Below are 20,984 nucleotides of genomic sequence, written 5' to 3' on the forward strand. Positions count from 1 at the left end.
AGTACTAGATGAAGATGAGACACACACTTTGTTAGTGGGTTGGCACAGATATTTGCTGACAGCAAAGGAATGAGACTCAGGAATCCTGGATTCCATTCCAGGCTCTGGAGGGATGTGTGCTGTAGTGTGCACACAGACTCTTCTGCCCATTTCACCAAAACTTGACCCCTTCTGCTCTGTCCTCCCGAACCTGTCCCTGTCCCATTCTTTTTTCCACCCTGGCTCCTCATCCCAGTTCTATTCTCCTCATCTAGCCAGTCCTTGTCTCCCCCTCAAAACACACCATCCAAATCGCAGTTCCTTGTGCATCTCCCTGAGGCTCTTTGTCCCAATCTATTCCTCCCAACTTGGTCTGGCTCTTGTCCCATCTGCATTCAGATCAGGCACCCTCCTTCTCCTTGCTGCCTAAGCCCAGCAGGGAGAAGCTTTAAGAGCACAGAAGAGACAGGCTCCTACTCTCAGTTCTGGTGCCCAACTCTGGCCCTGGCACTGCCTGCAGCAGCCCAAAGTGGCAATTGCAGGGAATGCTCTGCTCAGCTCCAGTAGGAAGCATGCCTAGAGCAGACAGAATCTTTGGAGACTTTAGCTGTAAAAGTCTAGCACATCTCTAATAAGCATGTGCATTGCTGTTTTTTTTTTTCCGAAAAATTGTAACTTGGCCAAATTTGGGTAGATTTTCCCAAGAACAGCAAAAGGCATATACATGATACAAAGGCCCATCCTCTGCCAAATTTCAAGCCCCTGCTCCAAAGCAGGAGGCACTAGCAGAGTCACAAAGAAAGAGTTGCCAGAACTTTTTAACATGGGAAACATGCTTCCCCGGTCTTTTTCTTAGAAACAGCTGAACCTTTTTGGCTGAAACTTTCCAGAAAAATTCAGCTTGAGACAGACACCTGGCATATAACATTTCAACCCTAGTGGTTAAATTTTGGCAAAATTATAAGCAACTGAAAGCACCATCTTATAATGGGAAGTGTTAGGAAACCTCAATAATAAATGGTGTTACCAATACACAAATGAAAACAAAAAAGCATTGACTTTTTTTTCCAAAATAAAGCCCACAACATGGTCGTCTTCACTAATGTATTTTAGTCCTTTAAAATCCGGTTAACATTTTTAAAAGGGTTGTTGTATGCCTGTTTGCAAAAATGGGAAGAGACGTGGAAAAGTAAAAGTAGGACAGAGAACATAGTTGAGATTCCTCTGGGGATATTGCTGTTACACTCTCTAATGCTGCTGTAGCATGACTCAAATGCTGCTGGCATTCAGTCATGGCTTTTTAACCTTGCTGTAATTTATACCCTGAACGTGATAAAAGAACATTCTCAATTAATACACTCAATCCATTATTATTTGAAAAGTCTAATGTGTTAAAGTGTGCAGCATCTTATCCCAAAGAACTGAACCAATACAATTTTCCTTAGAAATGGCATTCATATTGACATGACACATGTATTCAAGGCAGTAATGTAAATACTCTTTTTTTTCACTTTTTAAAGCAAAATATTTTTCCTTTCAGTCCCTGCAAAAGACTCCCATAATCCAATGGTGCTAAAAGGTGTGACCCTATTTTTTTCTTATGAAGTCTCTATTGCTTTTTAATGTTGGAAGATATTGGTGCTTCATGTTACATTGTGATATTAATGTGTCCAGCATTTTTAACTTGTGTAATGGTTTATTGGCTTGCAGCCTGGAATAAGTGCAGTTGTACTGAGAAATAAATGTCCATCTCCATAATTATCTTTTACTGTGACAGCTGCCATACAGTGACACTTCAATCACCATCTTCCCCCTTACTCTCTCAGCACCCACTCACTATATCAGAGAAGGTCTCCAAATGGCATTGCTGTACAAGTTTATCAACCACAGATCAGTAAGCTGAACTCAGATATTAACGGTATTCCTGTCCCCCAAGAACTTCAGACCTTCAAATAAGTAATCTAAAATTTTGCTCCTTAGATGCCCCTCTCTCTCATCTTCCTGTGCACTCCTGCAAATGTGCTGTTTTCCTGTGTTTTAATATTTTTGTTTGTTAATCAGTGATTTTAAAAAATGCATTGATGCTAAGGTGGTAAGAATATGTTTAAATAACTTCAACACTCACTAACACACTGGAATTTCCAGATGGAGCTGAATATTTTGAGGTCTGTACTTACTGCGTGCCACAATACAGAGCAGGTGTTGGGGAGGGTAGAAATACATATATATTTAAGAATTACTAATTGGCCCCTGTTAATACTCTTTCCATTCTCATAATACAATTGCGTATTGACTTCAGAATTACAAAGATTGTCAAAAACATGCACACACAAACGTAATTTCTCTCTCAGGCCCATATTAAAATAACTACATGATGTCTGTGGGTGAAATCTATTACACCTACATAAAACCTGGGAATTTAGGCTTTAAGTGGGTGGAGTGTGGAGAGATTTTTGGAGGTGAAATCCATTCCTTATACCCAAAACCCAGAGCTGTTGAGTGGGGCTGCTGCAGAGACTCCCATGGCTACTATTTCAGCCTATGGGCTATGAAAGTGACAGTTCTTCATACCAGTTGCATGGGATGTTTGGGCCACTGGATCAGCATAAATGTGGATCCCTTGACTCCTCCTTAGTTCATCCCCATTGCAGTCCTTCATAAAGGTTTATGCAGTAGTAAGATGATGAACTATTCTGCGGTGCATGGGAACTGTGCATTTACTCTGTCTGCAGACACGCCTTTTCCAATTCTATCTAGGGATTAAATGGTGCAGAGGGCCACATCAAGGCATGTCCGTGGCAGAGTAGGAGTTGAACTGAGCTCTCCCAAGTTCTAGGCTAGTACCCTTGCCACTGGGCTACTGTTCTTCATAGTTTACATCTGTATGTTTAGTTAAGAAACTCTATGGATATTTGAATATTTATGAACCTTCTCTTAAATGTTAATCTCTGTACTTTTAAATGTTTAGATTTTAACTGTAACATTATTTGGTAAACTTGCAGCCATAACAAAAGTTACAAAGTTTTTATGTGTTGTTAACTATACTGTGGTAACTTGGTTTTGTTGTGGAGAGCTGTGTGGGCTACCATATATAGTGTAATTATTCATAGATATGAGTTGGGTATAATACCAGCGGCTGATAAATCAATATACAAACATTTAAAATAATCTGTAACATTTGTGGTGGCAAATCAGCCACCTCCTTCTTCACCCTCAGAGCAGCCAACTGGCTTTAGTGGATGGATCAGTGGTGACTGGCTTTAGTGGATGGATCAGACTTGAAGAGGAGAGACTCTACGGAGGGCCCATAACAGCAAGCTCACTAAGCTGGTGTTTAAGAATTCCACATTTCATAGTTTTGCACCACTTGGGAACTGAAATATCAGAAGAAAACCAGATCTCATGTAATTTTATTCTCATAAACAGCATTTGAAAATATAATGGCAAATAAACACAAATATTACACCCCATGCATATATCAAATATAGATGGGAGGCCATGCATTTGTTTTTTTTCTTTTTGAGAAAGGGAGAGGGACCTGCATATGTTCATTCCTACCCCATTTAGGAGAGGAGATGTGCATATTCTTGTTATGCTCAATCCCCCCCATTTATTTATATATAAAACACACACACACGCTTATTTTACTTTTTGTATTTTCTAACATTCAAGAATAAAGTCTTGAACAAGCACTCCAAACTAAACAGATGAGTCCAGAAAGAAAAAATGATCACTAAATCTGATTAGTTGTTCTCATCAACAAAATAAACATTGTGACAGATATCAGCTATCATGTTTTATTTTTTAATGTCCTTGATGTTAATGGAGGTTAATGTTTATGGAGCATAGCTGAGCAAGAAGTATGTAATCTAGATGTTAGTAAGAGGAACATTTTTATTTTATTCTTAATCCTGGAAGCCCATGAGATTGTAATTTTCTCTTTATTAATTAGGTTTATATCACATCGATCACCATGGCATTTTCAGTAGCAAAGACTCAGTCAGTGCTGGACACAAATGTCCAGTCCTCTATTTCATTCCCCCATTGAAATGCAAGGGGAAACCACCCAGGAAAACAGTGTACAATTCTTCCTCACCCTTGACCAGGGGTGAAAATAAAATCCAGCTCTTACTGGTACGGGGCCGCTCTGGCCCGCCCAGAAGGGGCAGGGCCTTGGGTGGAAGGGGCGGGGCTTGGGGGTCAGTTTTTCCCATCTGCGCTCCCTGGCCCGTACCACCGGGGGTTCCAGCAGTGATTTAAAGGGCCCAGGGCTCCAGCCGGTGCTGCCACAGTAGCAGCAGCGGCGGCTGGAGCTCCAGGCCCTTTAAAATTGTGGCCCCAGGGCAGCTGCTACTTTCCTCCTCCCCCACCATCAGCAGCCGGGGGCAAAAAGAACAGTGATGTTAAGTGCTGCCATCACTGCCCCTTCTGCAACCCCCATTGGCAGCCCTGCTGGGTCATCACTGCCCCTTTTGTGCCTCCCCATTGGCGGCCCTGCAGGTAGGGACCCGGCAGGGCTGCCGATGGGGGGCGAGGGGGCGCAAAAGGGGCAGTGACTTTAAAGTCAGTGGTAGGGGCTCGTACTGGCGGCTGCCTTTTACCGGTACGCCGTACCGACCTGTACCCCCTTACTTTCACCCCTGCCCTTGACCCTTCTCAGAAGAAAATGTGCTGCTGAAGCAAAGACCTGATATTTCTTCTCTCCTCTTCATGGAGAGCAATACTTGAGTTGCCTTATATTGCTGTCTCTTACCTCATATTGAAAAACATATCTTAAATGGCAGTCTTTAGTGCAATGTAATTTATTTATTTATTGATGTCACTGGCATGTCTACCTTTTACTTGACTGTGTGAGACCTACATACATCTCTTCACCTTAGGTTGTTAAATGTAATGAGCTGTCTAATCTTATTTCTCTATATTTAGCTATATGTTTGTATGTTGGGGTGTATGTTTACCCTCCCTTAACATGGATATAAATCCATACTGAAATTAGATTAGGTACCTCAGTGTTTTTCATTTTTTTAATAGGGACATTAATTAATATGAAAAGGACTTATGTACATTGGCCAAACTGGACAGTCTCTATGTAAAAGAATAAATGGACACAAATCAGATGTCAAGAACTATAACATTCAAAAACCAGTCAATCTCTCTGGTCACTCGATTATAGACCTAAAAGTGGCAATTCTTCAACAAAAAAACTTCAAAAACAGACTCCAAGGAGAGACTGCTGAATTGGAATTAATTTGCAAACTAGACACCATTAACTTAGGCTTGAATAAAGACTGGGAGTGGATGTGTCATTACACAAAGTAAAACTACTTCCCCATGTTTATTCCCCCCCCCCCCCCCGTTTCTCACACATTCTTGTCAACTGCTGGAAATGGCCCACCTTGATTATCACTACAAAAGGTTGTGGTTTTTTTTTCTCTCCTGCTGGTAATAGCTCACCTTACCTGATCACTCTCGTTCTAGTGTGTATGGTAACACCCATTGTTTCATGTTCTCTGTGTATATAAAATCTCCCCACTGTATTTTCCAGTGCATGCATCTGATGAAGCGAGCTGTAGCTCACGAAAGCTTATGCTCAAATAAATTTGTTAGTCTCTAAGGTGCCACAAGTACTCCTTTTCTTTTTGCGGATACAGACTAACACGACTGCTACTCTGAAATCTGTAATTAATATGAGATATTAAAAAGGGTTTGTGGTTTTTGGATTTTTTAAATAAATCTAATTTGTTTTTCACTTTTACTGCTGTTTAATTGTCCAAACTGAATGAGTGAAGGGTAAAAAGTAAAGCAGAGGAGGCTGTTTTACTTCCTGATTTCACATACTATTACAGTGGTGTTTGGATTTGTGTTGCAATCACTGCAGAGGAATATTTAAATATAAACAAAACCTTTTTCAGTTTTTACAGATAATATATATTTTATAAAACTTATTTCCAAACGCTAATTTTTGGGTCCAAACTACCAGACATTGAGTTGAGTGGGATGATACACGTATGTAAAATTGCATGTGTGTTTTCAGGACTGAGACCTTTAGTTGTCTCCTAAAGCCTTTCCAGAAGATGTCATTGGGCTACAGGGTGAAATCTTGGCTCTATCAAAGTAGATGACAAAATTCCATTAACTTAAATGGGGCCAGACCTTCACAGCTAATCTTTTTTTACTCCCTTTGCTGCTGAAATTTGAATTCAATTTAACAATAGTTTTCTATGGAATGCCAGTTCATGTCAAGAAAAACCAGCTATGCTGAAAGAGAGAGTTTTTTCTAACCTATCTGGTATACCTGTCAGCAGAGACAGTTAAGCATGGGCTTCATTTATAAGTTTAAAGGAACTGGGAATGAAATCATTACCCTACTGAAGTCAGTCATTTTAAAAATAAGTTAATCATTCTGGGAAAATTTTTCTCATTTAGCTCTTTTCCTGCTTCTTTCACACTCTGTATTCCTTAATCAGTTTCCCATCATTATCCTTGCTAACAGAATAGTTGCAGAGCAAAAGTGAAGGATGGCAGGCTTCTCCCACCTCAAGAAGCAAAAGATATGCGGCTGTCTGTAGTCAGTTGTGACTTCAACCGCAGCCACTGTCTATGAGACCACTTGAATGTTTTGCTCTCCATTGGACCCACATGTGGAATTTAAATTGTTTTTCTCTGAGTTTCAAATTACTGAATACTTCACCCCCAAAATGTTTCTCAGTAAGAAAATTGTATAAATTTGACATGCATTTCAAACAGCTTTTGCTTTACAGGGTTACTGACATACAGCGTGGAATTCCTGCCAAAGTGGTAATGATTATACAAAGAGTGGTGTTGAACTCACGTCCTGGTATGTATTTATTTCTAACAAAAGATCAGTGTATTTTGTATAATTGTGTAATACTCCTAAATGGGGAGGGAAATGGAGGAAAGTAACATGAGATATTGACAGAAAGTAATGTTCAATAGAAAAAGAGGTTTATGATAGAAGTGTAGTTATTGAGCCTGTATATGCAGTCTTCAAACTTTTAGGCAAGAAAAAACACAGTCCATATGTATTATAGAGTTAGGTGTAACATTAGTGACTCAGTGGCAATAGCCAAAGGCACGCTATCATTTACTGTTTTTTAGCTTTAAAATTTGTTCTCATTTTACTCTGCTATTTGTAATTGAGATGATTGAAAATAATATGCTTCTCTGCTGACTTTTGTCCTTTTCTTTTGGCAAATTTTGAATCTCTGCTTCCTCCCATGTTTCTAAAGAGCTTGAAATTTACATGGCTTTTGTTGTTGTTTGTTGTTTACTTCTTTGCTTATGCACTTGCATCACTGTAGATGTCAGAACAACTCTTGGAATAGTGTTTATTAGTTTGCTGCTGCAGAACCAGTAAAAATGTTGACATTTTTGGATATTATTTCTCAGTTTGGAAGTAGTTTTTGCAGGTAAAAACGACAGTGGTATCTCCTGTAGATAAGTGTTTCTCTGAGGTGAGTGAAGGATCAATCAATGACCTAAATTTGTTCAGTTAACGCCAGAAATGGCCCCAGTTCTTAGGTCTGGCTGCGGGGCACTTAGCACAGACCCTGGAGAGAAGCTCTCTAATCCTGGGAATTACCACAGCATCTGGACTTTTCTAAGTTAAGCATAGTTGCTTATGGCCCCAAAGGGCTGTTGTGGCAGTGAGGAATATCTAAAGCATACTGGCACTCTGGCCACACTGTCTTTTCTCTGGCAAGACTTCTGTGTCAAGGGAGGCCACAAAAGGAAGTGGTATAGAGTCCATCTGGCCAGACCCACCAGGTTTCTGGAAATGGCACAGAGAGGCTGTACCAGACCAGAGAAACTGGTCCAATGCCACCTCTGTGTGAGGGGCTAATCAGAATTTTGTCGCTACGCAAGTATGTCATTGTCTTTGGAAAATAAGAACAACTCAATTTACATGAGCCAAGTTTGGATTTGATCTCTGCCACATTTTCCTTACCTGCCCTGATAAAACTTTATAGCTCTGGGACTGTTCAGAATTTAGGAGTGGTGTTGAGTTCCTAACCTGACTGTCCAGACTGTGATGCAGTAAAGTGAACTTATCATTATGTGTAAAAAATATTAGCATGAATACATTTTCTGTCCCAAATTATATGTATACCTATCAATTATATTTTCATGTGTCTTTTAATAAACTATGTTAAATGAATAAAATTAGCGAGTGTGTTTGGGTATTGGTTTTTGGTTTTTAATTTTTCTCAATTACGGTTGACACTTCCTAATTTCAGAATGAAAAGTATAAAAACAGCATAATTCTCCCGTTACACAGGTGCAATTCAGTAGTATTGCATGTGTGTAATTTAGAGCAAGATTAGGCACCATGGATCTGATTCCTTTCTCACTTACACCAGTGCAAATCAGGAAAAATTCCGTTGCCATAAGTGAGTTATATTGGTGTAAAGCTAGTATGAGAGCAGAACTGGGACCAGCATTTTTAAAGCGTCTCAAATCCAGCTGTTCTTACTTAAGAGCATTGAAATTGTCCTCTGCACGCATTGATGTTCACATCCACTTGAGTGAATGGGGTTGGGGAAAACGGTGAATTTACCTTTTCTGCAGTTTGTGGGTGGCTGAAGACCATTCTGCAAGGCAAACTGATTTAGGTTATCAAGACTGTCTTTGCAACAAAAAAAACCTTAAGACATATTCTTTTTGTTTTGCTTCCTATGGAAACTTAGACTAATTTGGAAAACTGATCTAAGAATAAAATGACTATGAATAATTCATTTATTAAGGAGGTTAATTTTTTAGCCTCCAATTTGTTAAATGTACCTTCTGTGCAAAGTTATATGCTACATTTTAAAAAGTATTCTTGTTAGCCTTTTTGAATGCGAATATGAGAAAATGCAAAGCTACGTGTTCAGTCCAAAAAAACTATGGCCGTGATCCTGCAAACACTAATGCATGGGTACTCGAACATAAGAAGTGCTGTTTTGTGTCAGAGCAATGGTTCATCTATCCCAGTGTCCTGTCTTCCAACTGTGAAGTTAAGTGCATGCATGGATCAGGGTTAGGGTTCTCACCACCCTGCAAGATGAAGCTGTAAGTCAGTTTCTCCCTTGCTGAAAAGACCCTTGGAAATATTTCCCGGGGTACATAAAACTCCTTTTATTTCTTTTGTTTCAGAGGAAATAAATAATCAAGACATACTATGTAAGAATACTATGTCAAACGGGAATTTTGTGAATTTTAGTCCACTTAAAAAGTTAAATTATTTACTAAAAAAGGAAGCAGAACATTTAAATAAAAGGCCTCAATTTTTTAAAAAGAAAGTTAGAGCAAAGGTTTTATTACTGATTTGTTTGGAGGTTGTTTTTTTTGCTTCACTTTAAAATAATTCTAGGTAAAAATGGTGTGCCAGTGGCAGAAAACTTCCGAATAGAAGCAGTCCCCCTACCAGAGAAAATCACAGATGGACAGGTACAAACTCGAACCCTCTACCTCTCTGTGGACCCTTACATGGTAAGTGAAAGAATTGAGGCAATGTCAGGAGATTTTCTAAAAATGATTTTACCTCCATGCCAACCAGGATATTTAGTGTGAACTACACAAACTATGAGCCAAACTTATCCCTGATATAACTCCATTCACTTCTGTGGAGTTATATTAGGGGGGAATTTGGCATTAATGTGCCTGTGGCTTATATAGGTTTTTATATATAAGAATGGGGTTATATATAGTCATGGGGTGGGGCAGAGGCAAAAATCAAAATTCCCTGATACTCCTAAAAAGTAGTCACCAAGGCCCAGACCCTCAGAGGTATTTAGGTGCTGAACTCCATGGGAAAACAGTGCCTAAATACCTTTGAAGATCTGGACCTTATTTCCAAGCACAAAATTAGTACACTTAAATTCTATTTAGTTATCCAGTTTTTACTTACATATGTGGGGCCAGGTGCTCCAATGCTCTGGATGGTGTAGGAGGGAGCAAAGAAAAAACAAACACAGCATGTTGAGAGGCCAGTGAGGCTGTCTAATGCTCCCTCAGCCTTCTACCAATACCTGCAAAAGCCCTTCCATGTGAACAATATATAGCTGGGAGCGCTTTGGATTTGGGGGTGGAACTAGACAGAGCCACCCTTAGCAATTTTTGCATGGGCCTGTAAAATAAAATGTTCAACCTTCATGAAGAAAAGGATACTAGACATACTCTTTTTTTCAGAATATAAAGGAAAAATGAGACAACCCTGACATTTCTAGATTTCTCTAATCATAGAAGGCCCACAGCCATGGACTTTAGGCACCACAGTTTTGCTCTGAAACCGAGTAGCAGCAGCAGCTCTACAGAATAGTCTGCCCTTAATTTGGCAGAAATTCTAATAGAAAATCCAGCAGAGTTAGTACTGCCAGCCCACCACAGAATCTAGCACAACTATCTGGGTTTCAGGATTCACTCCAGCCTGCACTCTTGGCCTAGGTTGTGAGACAGCAAGAGGCCAATGACAGCAACCTGAAGGTCAATCCCACATCTGTGCCATTAAAGGAGGTAGCAGCAGCACCAACACCCACCCAGAAGAGGCAGATCAGGAATGATGTGGAGGAAGGAGAGATGGGAGGGAGGTCTGAAAGATGGCATTCCTGTCCCCCAAGAGCCCAGCTACCTTTCCAGCAACAATTTATGATTCAACATCCACTTTCAATGCTCGATTTCTAATGAAAAAAAAAATTTAGGGTCCAATAGGGCAGCTTAACTCAAGTGGCCCAGATGTTTTCACAGAAGGAAGAAATAGGAAATCATATTCAAAACATAACCATGACATTTCATATTAAACCCATAATATCGTAAACCAACCATCCTGGGGTCTGGGTTGGTGGCCTACTAATAATGATTTGCATGGTTACATGAGAATAGGGTTGCCAACCCTCCAGGATTCTCCTGGAGTCTCCAATTAAAGACTGTCTTGCGATAAAACCTCCAGGAATATGCCCAACCAAAATTGATAACCCTACACACAAGAGCCAGCTTTGATTATTGATCCTGGGCTCTTATTCCCTGGGCTGGCAGGAGCTATGATTATGCAAGAGCAGTATTCTTGGCCCCTTCTAGTGGAGGAGTACCCCATGTTTCTGTATAAAGTTCTCTTCATCTGATTAAGTACTGTTGATTGGGTTTGAAGAGAATCTCAAGTCCTCATTGGCTAGAAGTTTCTGTGTGGTATGGTGCTTTAGCGTGTGTGTTTGTGGTGACACTATTGTGGAAAATAAAATGTCCTCCCTTTGTATCTATGTGAATGAATGAAAGGGGAAATAAAGAATTAAAAAAAGAAGGTAAAAGTGGAGTTCTTATTGAAAGATTTTTGGAGTAGCCCTTTGTGCTTTGTTGTTAAATGCATTCCACCCCAAGTTACTGAACATGTAAAGAAAACTCATGTACATCATCATGCAAGAATCTCCTCATTAGAGCCTTGTCTTTTAGCGCTGCCGCATGAATGAAGACACAGGTTCTGATTACCTCTTGCCCTGGCAGTTGTCTGAGGTGGCTGATGGTGGGGGCATCGGGGTTGTGGAGGAGAGCAAACATACTAACTTTGCTAAAGGAGATATTGTAACTTCTTTCAACTGGCCCTGGCAGACAAAGGTCATTCTAGATGGAAGACTCCTCCAAAAGGTAACATACTGAACTATAGAAAATTAAGTTAGTGTGTACACTATTTTTCTCCATTTAAAAAAAAATCTTTTGTTTGCATGTGACAATTGATTCTTTTATTTTAGAGATATGTCAAGAACAAAGCAGTGCTAATAAAGCAACCAGTTGAGCTATAGCTCACGAAAGCTCATGCTCAAATAAATTGGTTAGTCTCTAAGGTGCCACAAGTACTCCATTTCAGTTACTACAAAGCAGATCAAATTATGTTTGGCAAAGTCTACATTAATTTCTCTTTTCCTTGTAAGAAGCAATTAGAATTCCTTTTCCTGCCACTAAACAATCCAATGTTAAATTCATCAGCATCTTTTCTGATGCTGCTGTTAAGGTTGTCCATTAATCATGCAAACTCCAGGTAGAACTTTTGACACCTGATCACCAATATATCTTACTACTATGTTCTTAATTTAATTGGTGTTGGTCCTGCTTTGAGCAGGGGATTGGACTAGATGCCCTCCTGAGGTCTCTTCCAACCCTAATATTCTATGATTCTAACACATTTTGTATTAAATGCAAAAAGCATACATTAGTGAAACCTTGTAAAATCTCAAGCACACCCACAAAGGTAAGGCTATTCAAAGTCACAGTTCTGTAATGGCTATAACTTGACCCCTCTGCACATACAGTATTTAATATATTGCATTTTCACAATAGAAAACTTCTGCAACTTGAGGTGGAACTTGGCTTCCTGGAAACATTTGTTTTAGGACTATTTGTGTCATTAACTCAGCACCAAGATATGGCAACCCTGCTGTAGCATCCTTCAGACCATCATGGGTGTAGTTCAACATCGTTAACTATTTTCTGTCTCCGAACTGGTATTTGACCATGGCATAATTTTACATCTTACCATCTAATTGCTAAAAATCGTTACGTTTCTTGTGAGTGACTTTTTGTTAAAAGCATTTTGGAAAAAAAATCCTATTTATGTTCCCCTTTTTTGTTACCTTGTTATTGAAATATTATAGTAGGTCTGACAGCTAGTGCACAGGAGGCTTCTGAATACTGGTTTGTACTTTGTCTGAACTAAACAGCCTGGGTTATTTTGTACTTGTGTTTATTTAAAATGTGGTCATCCTAAAATCTGCAGTCAACAAATAATAATAATCCAAAATGTCACTTAAAATTTTTTTTTTCTTGTGTAGCTTGATCCACAACTTGTTGATGGACACCTCTCCTACTTTCTTGGTGCAGCTGGCATTACTGGGCTGACGTCCTTTCTAGGAATAAAAGAGAAGGGACATGTGTCTTTAGGTGCCAATCAGACAATGGTTGTCAGTGGGGCTGCTGGTGCCTGTGGTTCTCTGGCTGGTCAGGTAAACAGGTTTAAGATTTGCAAGAGAATGAGCTATTACTTCTAAGTTCTGTCTTGTGAGATGTGCATTCTTGTAACTTCACTGATTTCACTGGAGTTACACCCACTTGCTTATTTCATCTGTAAATTTGACTCACAGTCAATGGGGGGGGTGGTATTTATGCTGAATGTATTTAGGTGTAGAACTTCAGATTCTTGAAACTGGGAGGCGAAAAGTTGAGTGTGATGATTATTTTGTCACTGGCTTGAAAGTAAACAAACTGATTTACTGCATAGTAGTCTGCCCCCAACTTCTAATTGCCTGCCTGTTTTAGTTAATACACTAATTTTCATTTTGAAAAATATTTTTCCAGATTTTTGTAGTGTTTATTGTCCATCTTATGGACTTTGGAACGTTATGATAAGGTACATTCTTACCAAATGTTGTGTGCAAGGCTGCTGGAGTATGGATGTGTTCACCCCTGCATTAGGATGATATGGCCAGTGAAAAGCATAGTAAATACTTTCATGTGTTGCTTTGGATGACATTACATAAGAATGGCCAAACTGGGTCAGATCAATAGTCCATCTAGTCTGGTATCCTGTCTTTTGACAGTGGCCGAAGCCAGATGCTTCAGAGAGAATGAACAGAACAGGGCAATTATTGAATGATCCGTCCCCTGTTGTCCAGAGGCTTAGGGACACCGAGAGCATGGCAATCAGAGGCTTAGGGACATCAAGAGCATGGAGTTGTGTCCCTGACCATCCTGGTTAACAGCCGTTGATGGACCTATCCTATCCTATCCTATCCATTTTTTATATTTTATTGGTATACAGTTCTCTAAAAAGGTAGTAATATTATTTATCCTCCCAAGCTTTCCAGAGTAAGGTATATACACAGCATCCAACAAGTAAACTTAAAACAGGTCCAATTCAAACACAAACTGTTACACCACAGCATTTGAACAAATACATAAAATCAGAGTATATTTACATCTTGATTTTCCAGTCTTTTTACTGGAGACCCAATTACTGGAGGGGAAATGGTGCTTGATATTTGGCAGTCTTAAATTGTATTCAGCCCCTAAAGTACTGGTGTCTGTAATTCTGCTGCTTAAAATTCTAGTGATTACAGGGTACTGAAATGTGGGCAAATTGATGGCCTCACTGTTTTGTTTATGGTGTTTTTGCAGATTGGCCGCCTAGAGGGCTGCTCGAGAGTGGTAGGAATCTGTGGTACAGATGAGAAGTGCTCCATTTTGGTCTCAGAAATGGGGTTTGATGCGGCTATCAATTACAAAAAGGGGAATGTGGCAGAGCAGCTGCATGAACTCTGCCCAGCTGGCGTGGATGTTTACTTTGATAATGTTGGTGGAGACATCAGTGATGCAGTTATAAATCAGGTGCCTATACCAGCTGTCCTGTTTATACCCCCGCCGCCTCCCAAATTCTTCATGCATCTTTTGGAATGAGTGTAATATAAACCAGCCTGCATTAATTGCTGAAAGATAGGAAAACCTTCCCTTCCCACATGTACCTGACATACTGAATGTGATTGAGTCAAACTGTCCAAACATCAGAGACATAAGCCTATCATGCTGGACTGGCCTGATGGCCTCGCAGTAGCCATTTTGCATTGTAATGCAGGAGTCCTGAGTTTAATTTCTACTTCTGGTGTCTTACTCCCCTAACCAGCAGGGACAAGGGAGTACCTTAGCAACGGTGCCTGTCTGAGAGAGCAATTACTGTTGTTTTTCAACTTTGATAATCTCTAGCTGGTTAAGGAGTAACATTGCTGGGCTCTAGCGAGGGTCCTAACCAATCCTCTCTGGTAGTATCACCAGAGTTGGAGGTGGGAAGGGGAGAAAATAGGGACACTTGTCAAGACCTTAGTGAGACAGTCAATGAAACTCTTCTCTCAGGAAAACCCTTATGATAATCCAGATCATCAGCTGAATGAGGTTTACTCCGTTTGAGTAATTGGTTATTGTTTTCCCACCTTCTGAAAACATCACTTGGAGTTCCTGGGAAGGGGGGAAATGGATTATCATTCAAGCTTTACTAGTAGTAGTATTTACTAGAAGAATACTTTCAGAGTATTTGGGCAATCTGAATGCTGCCAGGGTCAATCAAGGAAATAGTTAGGGAGAGTTAATTACAGTTGTTAAATCACTCCTGATACCCATTGTTCCCTTACTACATATTATGCATTTCCAGGAATCTGTGACTCCTGTCAGCCCTTGAGAGCAGGTACCCTCTGGGACTTGGTGGGCCAGCAACAGGAGTCAAAGATCTCCCATTTTTTGTTGAGGCTATTCTACTGCTGGACTAGAGAGCAGGAAAGTGCCTTTTTTGTTTTTAGTTTAAAACTTGGAATGTGGCAAGGGAGTGTAATGTACTGCACTTCACATATATAAGTGGTTGAGGGGGACTCATATTTTCATGAGTGAGAGACTACATTGACACAGTCTGTCTTACTCCTATTTCACAAATTAAAAGAATAGAATAGAAAACTCACATATATTAATTGTGTAAGACTGCAAAACAGATACATGGAATGGTTTTTATTTTTCATTACACAGCTGAGTATTTGCACTGTTTCTCCTTCTACAGTAAACATCCTCACTCAGTAAAGTAACAATCCCTCATATTTGTTACCCAGTTAACACCTTGTTGAATTGTACATGTACAGTGGTCTTATCCTCCCCACTACTGCACTGTTTTTAAACCATCTGCTATGTCGTTACAAGCTGAATGACCACATGTATACAATTATCCTCCCAATCTCGTCTTCTAAGGAAAATGACTTTGAGCAATATACTTGTTGCATGGTTACCATATATAGTCTAATTAACTTCTAATAGGCTTGTGTCTTTTTGAGGGCAAAGAAAGTAGTATTTCTCATTTTGTGTTGTCTCAAACAGATGAATCAGAACAGCCATATCATCCTATGTGGACAGATTTCCCAGTATAATAAAGATGTACCTTATCCTCCCCCACTGCCTCCTGCAGTAGAAGAAATACAGAAAGCAAGGAATATCACAAGGTATATTTCTCCTTCCCAACCAGCTTCATGGTGCACTGAACACACAAATTCACATGTGTTGAATTTACATTATCAGTATATTTGATCTCAGGAGAGGGACTCTGGATCCACTGTAGGCATTTTTATGGTAACACTGGATTACTGAAACAGAGGGAAGGACTTGGTGATTCTGTGTTTTACAGCTGTTTGTATTATAAACATTTGGTGAGGAGGCCACTAAATGGGCAGAAGGGACACTGAGAATTGTGACTTCAAGTGGTACTAACAGCAGAATAGTACTAATAGCAGAATTAAAAGCATTTTAATTCCTGATATATGCCTTACCTGTGGTCACTTTCTTTATTCTTTGGCTGTCTGTCAGTCTGTTTGATATGGCGAAGGTTCTGTTACCAGATGTTTTGTAGCAAGTGTCTTGTCTCTGAGTGTAGTTGTGTGTGAGGAGAGAAAATTAAGTAGAACCCTTCTTGGAAGGTATTGTGATCACTGCATCTTCCACTTTTTAAGTTACTCTTTTTAATACTAATTTTCTTTATTAGGGAAGAGGATATCAAATATGACACAATATATAGAGGAAAAAGATTCCTGAATGTAAATTAATGTGGGCTCTCAGTTAGGCTTACACTAAAATAAGACTGCAAAGACCAAACTCTACTAGTGCTCAAGGTCCCCTCTATACCCACCCCATAATCACAGGAAATTAATAGTGTTTGATATGCCTACCTGATCCTATAGGATGGTCCCTGCTAGGACAATCCAAAACAGATGACGAATGCATCAGGTCTAACTTTTTCAGTCTTTTGTTGATCACTTCCAATCCTTTAATGGATCACCTCCCATCTTATCCCACGAAATCTCCACATTCCTTGAAGCATTCTACACCTGAACAAGCTTCAGAAATACAGTGTATATATTGGTTTGAGATCCACTGCTCTCACCTTAAGCATTAATTACAGTTGTATACTGCACTGAAGTCAGTGCTTTAATGTGGCTGTGTAATCGCAGCAGCAGCGCTGGGAGAAAGTTCTCCCTGCGCTGTAAAAAAACCCACCTCCACAAGGGGAGTAGCTACCAGTGCTGGGAGCATGGCTCCTAGCGCTGGTGCACTGTCTACACTGCCACTTTACAGCGCTGAAACTTGCAGCGGTTGGGGGGGGGGTGTTTTTTCACACCCCTGAGTGAGAAAGTTGCAGCAATGTAAAGTGGCAGTGTAGACAAGGCCTAACAAACTTCAGAGTTAAAGGCAGTAGAGAATTGGGCCTTCAGGTAATCCTGTCGGTGTGTCACAGCCAGTCAGCACTGGTATCACTGCTGTTTCTTCTGATTACCACAGCAGCTATGACAAGAGATGCAAAATTGTGGGGGCCAGAAAGCTAATATGACCTCATCATCTAGCTTTTTTGTTTCCACTTGGGATGAGGGGGGGAAAAAAAAGTGTAAAAAAAAAATTACCTGCATTTTAGTGTCACATATTAAGCTGATCTCTCTAGTACAGAGGTGGGCAAACTTTTTGGCCCGAGGGCCAAGTCTGGATATGGAAATTGTATGGTTGGCCATGAATGCTCATGAAATTGGGGGTTGGGGTACGGGAGGGGGTGAGGGCTCCAGCTGGGGGGTGCAGACTCTGGGGTGGGGCCAGAAATGAGGAGTTCAGGGTGCATGAGGAGGCTCCAGGCTGGGGCAGAGAGTTGGGGTGCAAGGGCGTGGGGGTGAGGGCTTTGGCTGGAGATGCTGGCTCTGGGGTGGGGGTGGATATAAGGGGGTGGAAGTGCAGGAGGGTGCTCCGGGCTGGGACTGAGGAGTTTGAAGGATGGGAGTGGGTCGGGGTACAGGCTCTGGGGGGCGCTTACCTCAAGCAGCTCCTGGAAGCAGCAGCATGTCCCATCTCCAGCTCCTACGCAGAGGCACGGCCAGGTGGCTCTGCGCACTCCCACCATCTGCAGATGCCATCCCTGCAGCTCCCATTGGCCTCGGTTCCCAGCCAATGGGAGCTGCGGGGGTCGTGCTAAGGGCAGGGGCAGCATGCAGAATCCCCTGGCTGCTCCTACGTGTAGGAGCTGGAGGGGGGAAATGCCGCTGCTTCCAGGAGCCGCACGGAGCGACAGCACGCGCAGAGTGGGGCAAGCCCCTCACCCCGCTCCCTGGCTGGAGTGCTGGAATGGGGCAAGTCCTGGACCTTGCTCCCCGGCGGGAGCTCGGGGCCAGATTAAAATATCTGAAGGGCCGAATACGGCCCCTGGCCCACAGTTTGCCCACCCCTGCTCTAATAGCACTCCTTGGCTTCTAGTCCTCCTTTCAATACTGCTTGAAATACAGGCAGGATTATTTGTCTGAGACCACATTGTTTCATCTAAAGCTTTCATTGTACAGAATTGTATGAGCAAGCTTGCCCAGCAGCTGACTGAACTACATGTAACTATAGATGATGCTACTAAATCTTCTGTTACATTTGCCCATAAAACTGAAAAGATTTCAAAGGCTTTTGAAATATATTGAGCAGCCACTCTAGTTATTAAATCATCATCCATTCTTTTCTTTCACAGGGAGAGGTTTCTGGTATTGAACTATATGGACAAACAAGAAGCTAGTATTCTACAGCTCTGTCAGTGGATCAAAGAGGGGAAACTGAAGGTAGGAACTGAACCTTTATATTTTATTGATAGGCATGAGCCTTCTTTCAGGAAGACTAATTTCTTTGTCCATATCAAAATCACTTTGACTGCAGTGCCTCACTTTGGAGAGGGAAGTGATAACACACTTGAAGGTTTCAGAGGAGCAGCCGTGTTAGTCTGTATGTGCAAAAAGAAAAGGAGTACTTACTTGTGGCACCTTAGAGACTAACAAATGTATTTGAGCATAAGCTTTCGTGAGCTACAGCTCACTTCATCGGATGCATGCAGTGGAAAATACAGTGGGGAGATTTTATATACACAGAGAACATGAAACAATGGGTGTTACCATACACACTGTAACGAGAGTGATCAGGTAAGGTGAGCTATTACCAGCAGGAGAGAAGGCTTTTTTTCATAGCAGCACTGTTTTAGAAAGGGCAATATAGCTACTGAGAATTTAGTTTTACAGCAATAGAACTGGGTCCTTTAGAAGCACACATAACTGATGCCTAGATTCTACCATTCTCAGAGAAAGCCAGATCCTAGTTTTTTGACATGAGGGTCCTAATCCAGACTTGAAAAATCACTCTATTACTTTATGGTGGGTAAGTACCCCCTGTCCAGATCTTTTCTCCTGAGGCCTACTCATGTTATGTGGTCCCCCAACTGATCTGCTCATCCTCCCTGAACTTCACATTCATGTACACCCAGAGGTGCAGTAATGTTCTATCTTTCATTTAAAGGATTTATTAGCCTACAGGTTTAAAATAATCTGCTTGAACAATATAGCTACTTTCATCGTGACCAAAGGGCAAGGTCCAAAAGGGAGCACCTTCCCCTGTGGAGTAAAAGGATGCCTTTAAAATCTTTGGTCAGTACTATGGCAATTTCATGGCCCCTTTCAGATAGACACTGATTTTGGAGGGAAAACTAACAAGACCTGTTTTTATTAACAGGTCAAAGAGACTGTGGTAAAAGGCCTGGAAAACATTGGGGGTAAGATGTTGAATTATTTTCTAGCATAATCTTTGCTGAAATATAGTTACAATACAGCTTTCTCTCTCCTTTCCTTTTCCCCCAATTCAGATGTTTGTCTCTCTCCTAGAACACGGTTTTAAAATTATTTGCCTAAAAAAGGTCAAAATGTCACTTCAAGAGAGGTAAAATAGCCTGCAGCCAGTGGCTAAAAACCATAAGAAACAGGGAAAAAAAAACCAAAAGGGGCTTTATATATCCAAGCTATAAAGCTAAAGAACGAGCTCATTCAAAACTTGTGGTTTGAAAACAAGCATTCTTACAGCAGGTAACAGCACAACTTAAGTAATGCTTTAGTCCCGCAGAGTCAGAGGAAAACTCCTGGGAACAAAATATTAGGTAAATCATAAAGGTTGGGTTTAATTTCGAACCATTAGCTTACTGTACTTCATGGATTTGTTTTAAAGGGAGTTGGCTAACTGGACAGCCATATTTAATATTCAGCTTTACTTTTTATGTAAAGTTTTCATGTTTATTTCTGAAGCAATAAATATTGTAGAAGCTGCCTCTTCACCCCATGGTCAAAGCTTTAAATAAAAGCCTTTGCTGTAGGCTCGCCAGGTATATGCCCTCCTATTGTGTCTGCACTGCATGTTGTCTGCATGGCATATCCTAACAACAGTGCATACAATAATTAAAAATGAACCGTGATTGTTGTAAACAAAGGTCTGATCAGGCATTTTAAATGTTAAAACTAATTTATTAAAGTCTTATTTAAATTGCCTTTGGCAACTTGTTGTGTTCTAACATTATGGTATCTTAACTTCCTGTGTTGCAGGGGAATCTATACGTGAAGTCCAAAATTTGATTTCTCTTTACGTTGTTATAATCCAGTAAGGGAGGCTCTCAGGATCTTATCTAATAGTTTTGCTTTAAAAAAAAATTTACTACATGCATAAATGTTTAATTGGTATTATCCTAATAATATGTATTATTCTTATTCTCTTATAGGGGCTTTCCAGTCCATGATGACCGGAGGCAACACTGGAAAACAGATAGTGCTAATTTCTGAATAAAAATCTTTGCCTCTTCATGTGAGCGTGGCCCAAAAGATAAAATAAACTTGACTCTTTATCTTGAATGCTGAACAAGCATTATTTTATTTAAATTAATCTTCCCTTTTGTTACAGCAGGCACCAACAACTAACCCCCCCCCTAAACTTCGATAGCAGAGATTTTTAGAGGCAAGAGTACATTTGAAAAACTCTTCCACTGAGAAACTTAAATTTGTATCTGAAGCCAGGCTGTATAGTACCTGAAATACTTCCATTTCATAACCTGAAACACTCTTCCACTGGTCCATTTAGTCCATTTCCTTAGATAGTGGCATTTTACATTATGCATACAA

The 20,984-nt window shown here is 40.5% G+C and overlaps 1 protein-coding gene across 5 annotated transcripts in view; it reads left to right on the plus strand.

Moving 5' to 3' along the window:
• Nucleotides 1-20,776, plus strand: part of PTGR2 (prostaglandin reductase 2) — a 28,670-nt gene extending 7,894 nt beyond the window's left edge. The window contains exons 1-10 of one of the 5 annotated variants that reach the window (XM_077818790.1): nt 1,546-1,558; nt 6,741-6,817; nt 9,353-9,471; nt 11,425-11,616; nt 12,798-12,968; nt 14,140-14,349; nt 15,871-15,992; nt 18,533-18,620; nt 19,558-19,597; nt 20,588-20,772. In XM_077818790.1, coding sequence (XP_077674916.1) covers nt 6,781-6,817; nt 9,353-9,471; nt 11,425-11,616; nt 12,798-12,968; nt 14,140-14,349; nt 15,871-15,992; nt 18,533-18,620; nt 19,558-19,597; nt 20,588-20,652 — 1,044 coding nt within the window. In that variant the 5' untranslated portion in view covers nt 1,546-1,558; nt 6,741-6,780 and the 3' untranslated portion in view covers nt 20,653-20,772. Of the gene's footprint in view, nt 1-1,519; nt 1,559-6,740; nt 6,818-9,352; nt 9,472-11,424; nt 11,617-12,797; nt 12,969-14,139; nt 14,350-15,870; nt 15,993-18,532; nt 19,520-19,557; nt 19,598-20,587 lie in introns of those variants that run through there. The other 4 variants (XM_077818788.1, XM_077818789.1, XM_077818787.1 and 1 more) reach the window with 4 other exon arrangements.
• Nucleotides 20,777-20,984: the final 208 nt, after the last annotated feature.

This window comes from Eretmochelys imbricata, chromosome 6 (assembly GCF_965152235.1).
Source record: "Eretmochelys imbricata isolate rEreImb1 chromosome 6, rEreImb1.hap1, whole genome shotgun sequence".
NCBI lineage: Eukaryota > Metazoa > Chordata > Testudines > Cheloniidae > Eretmochelys > Eretmochelys imbricata.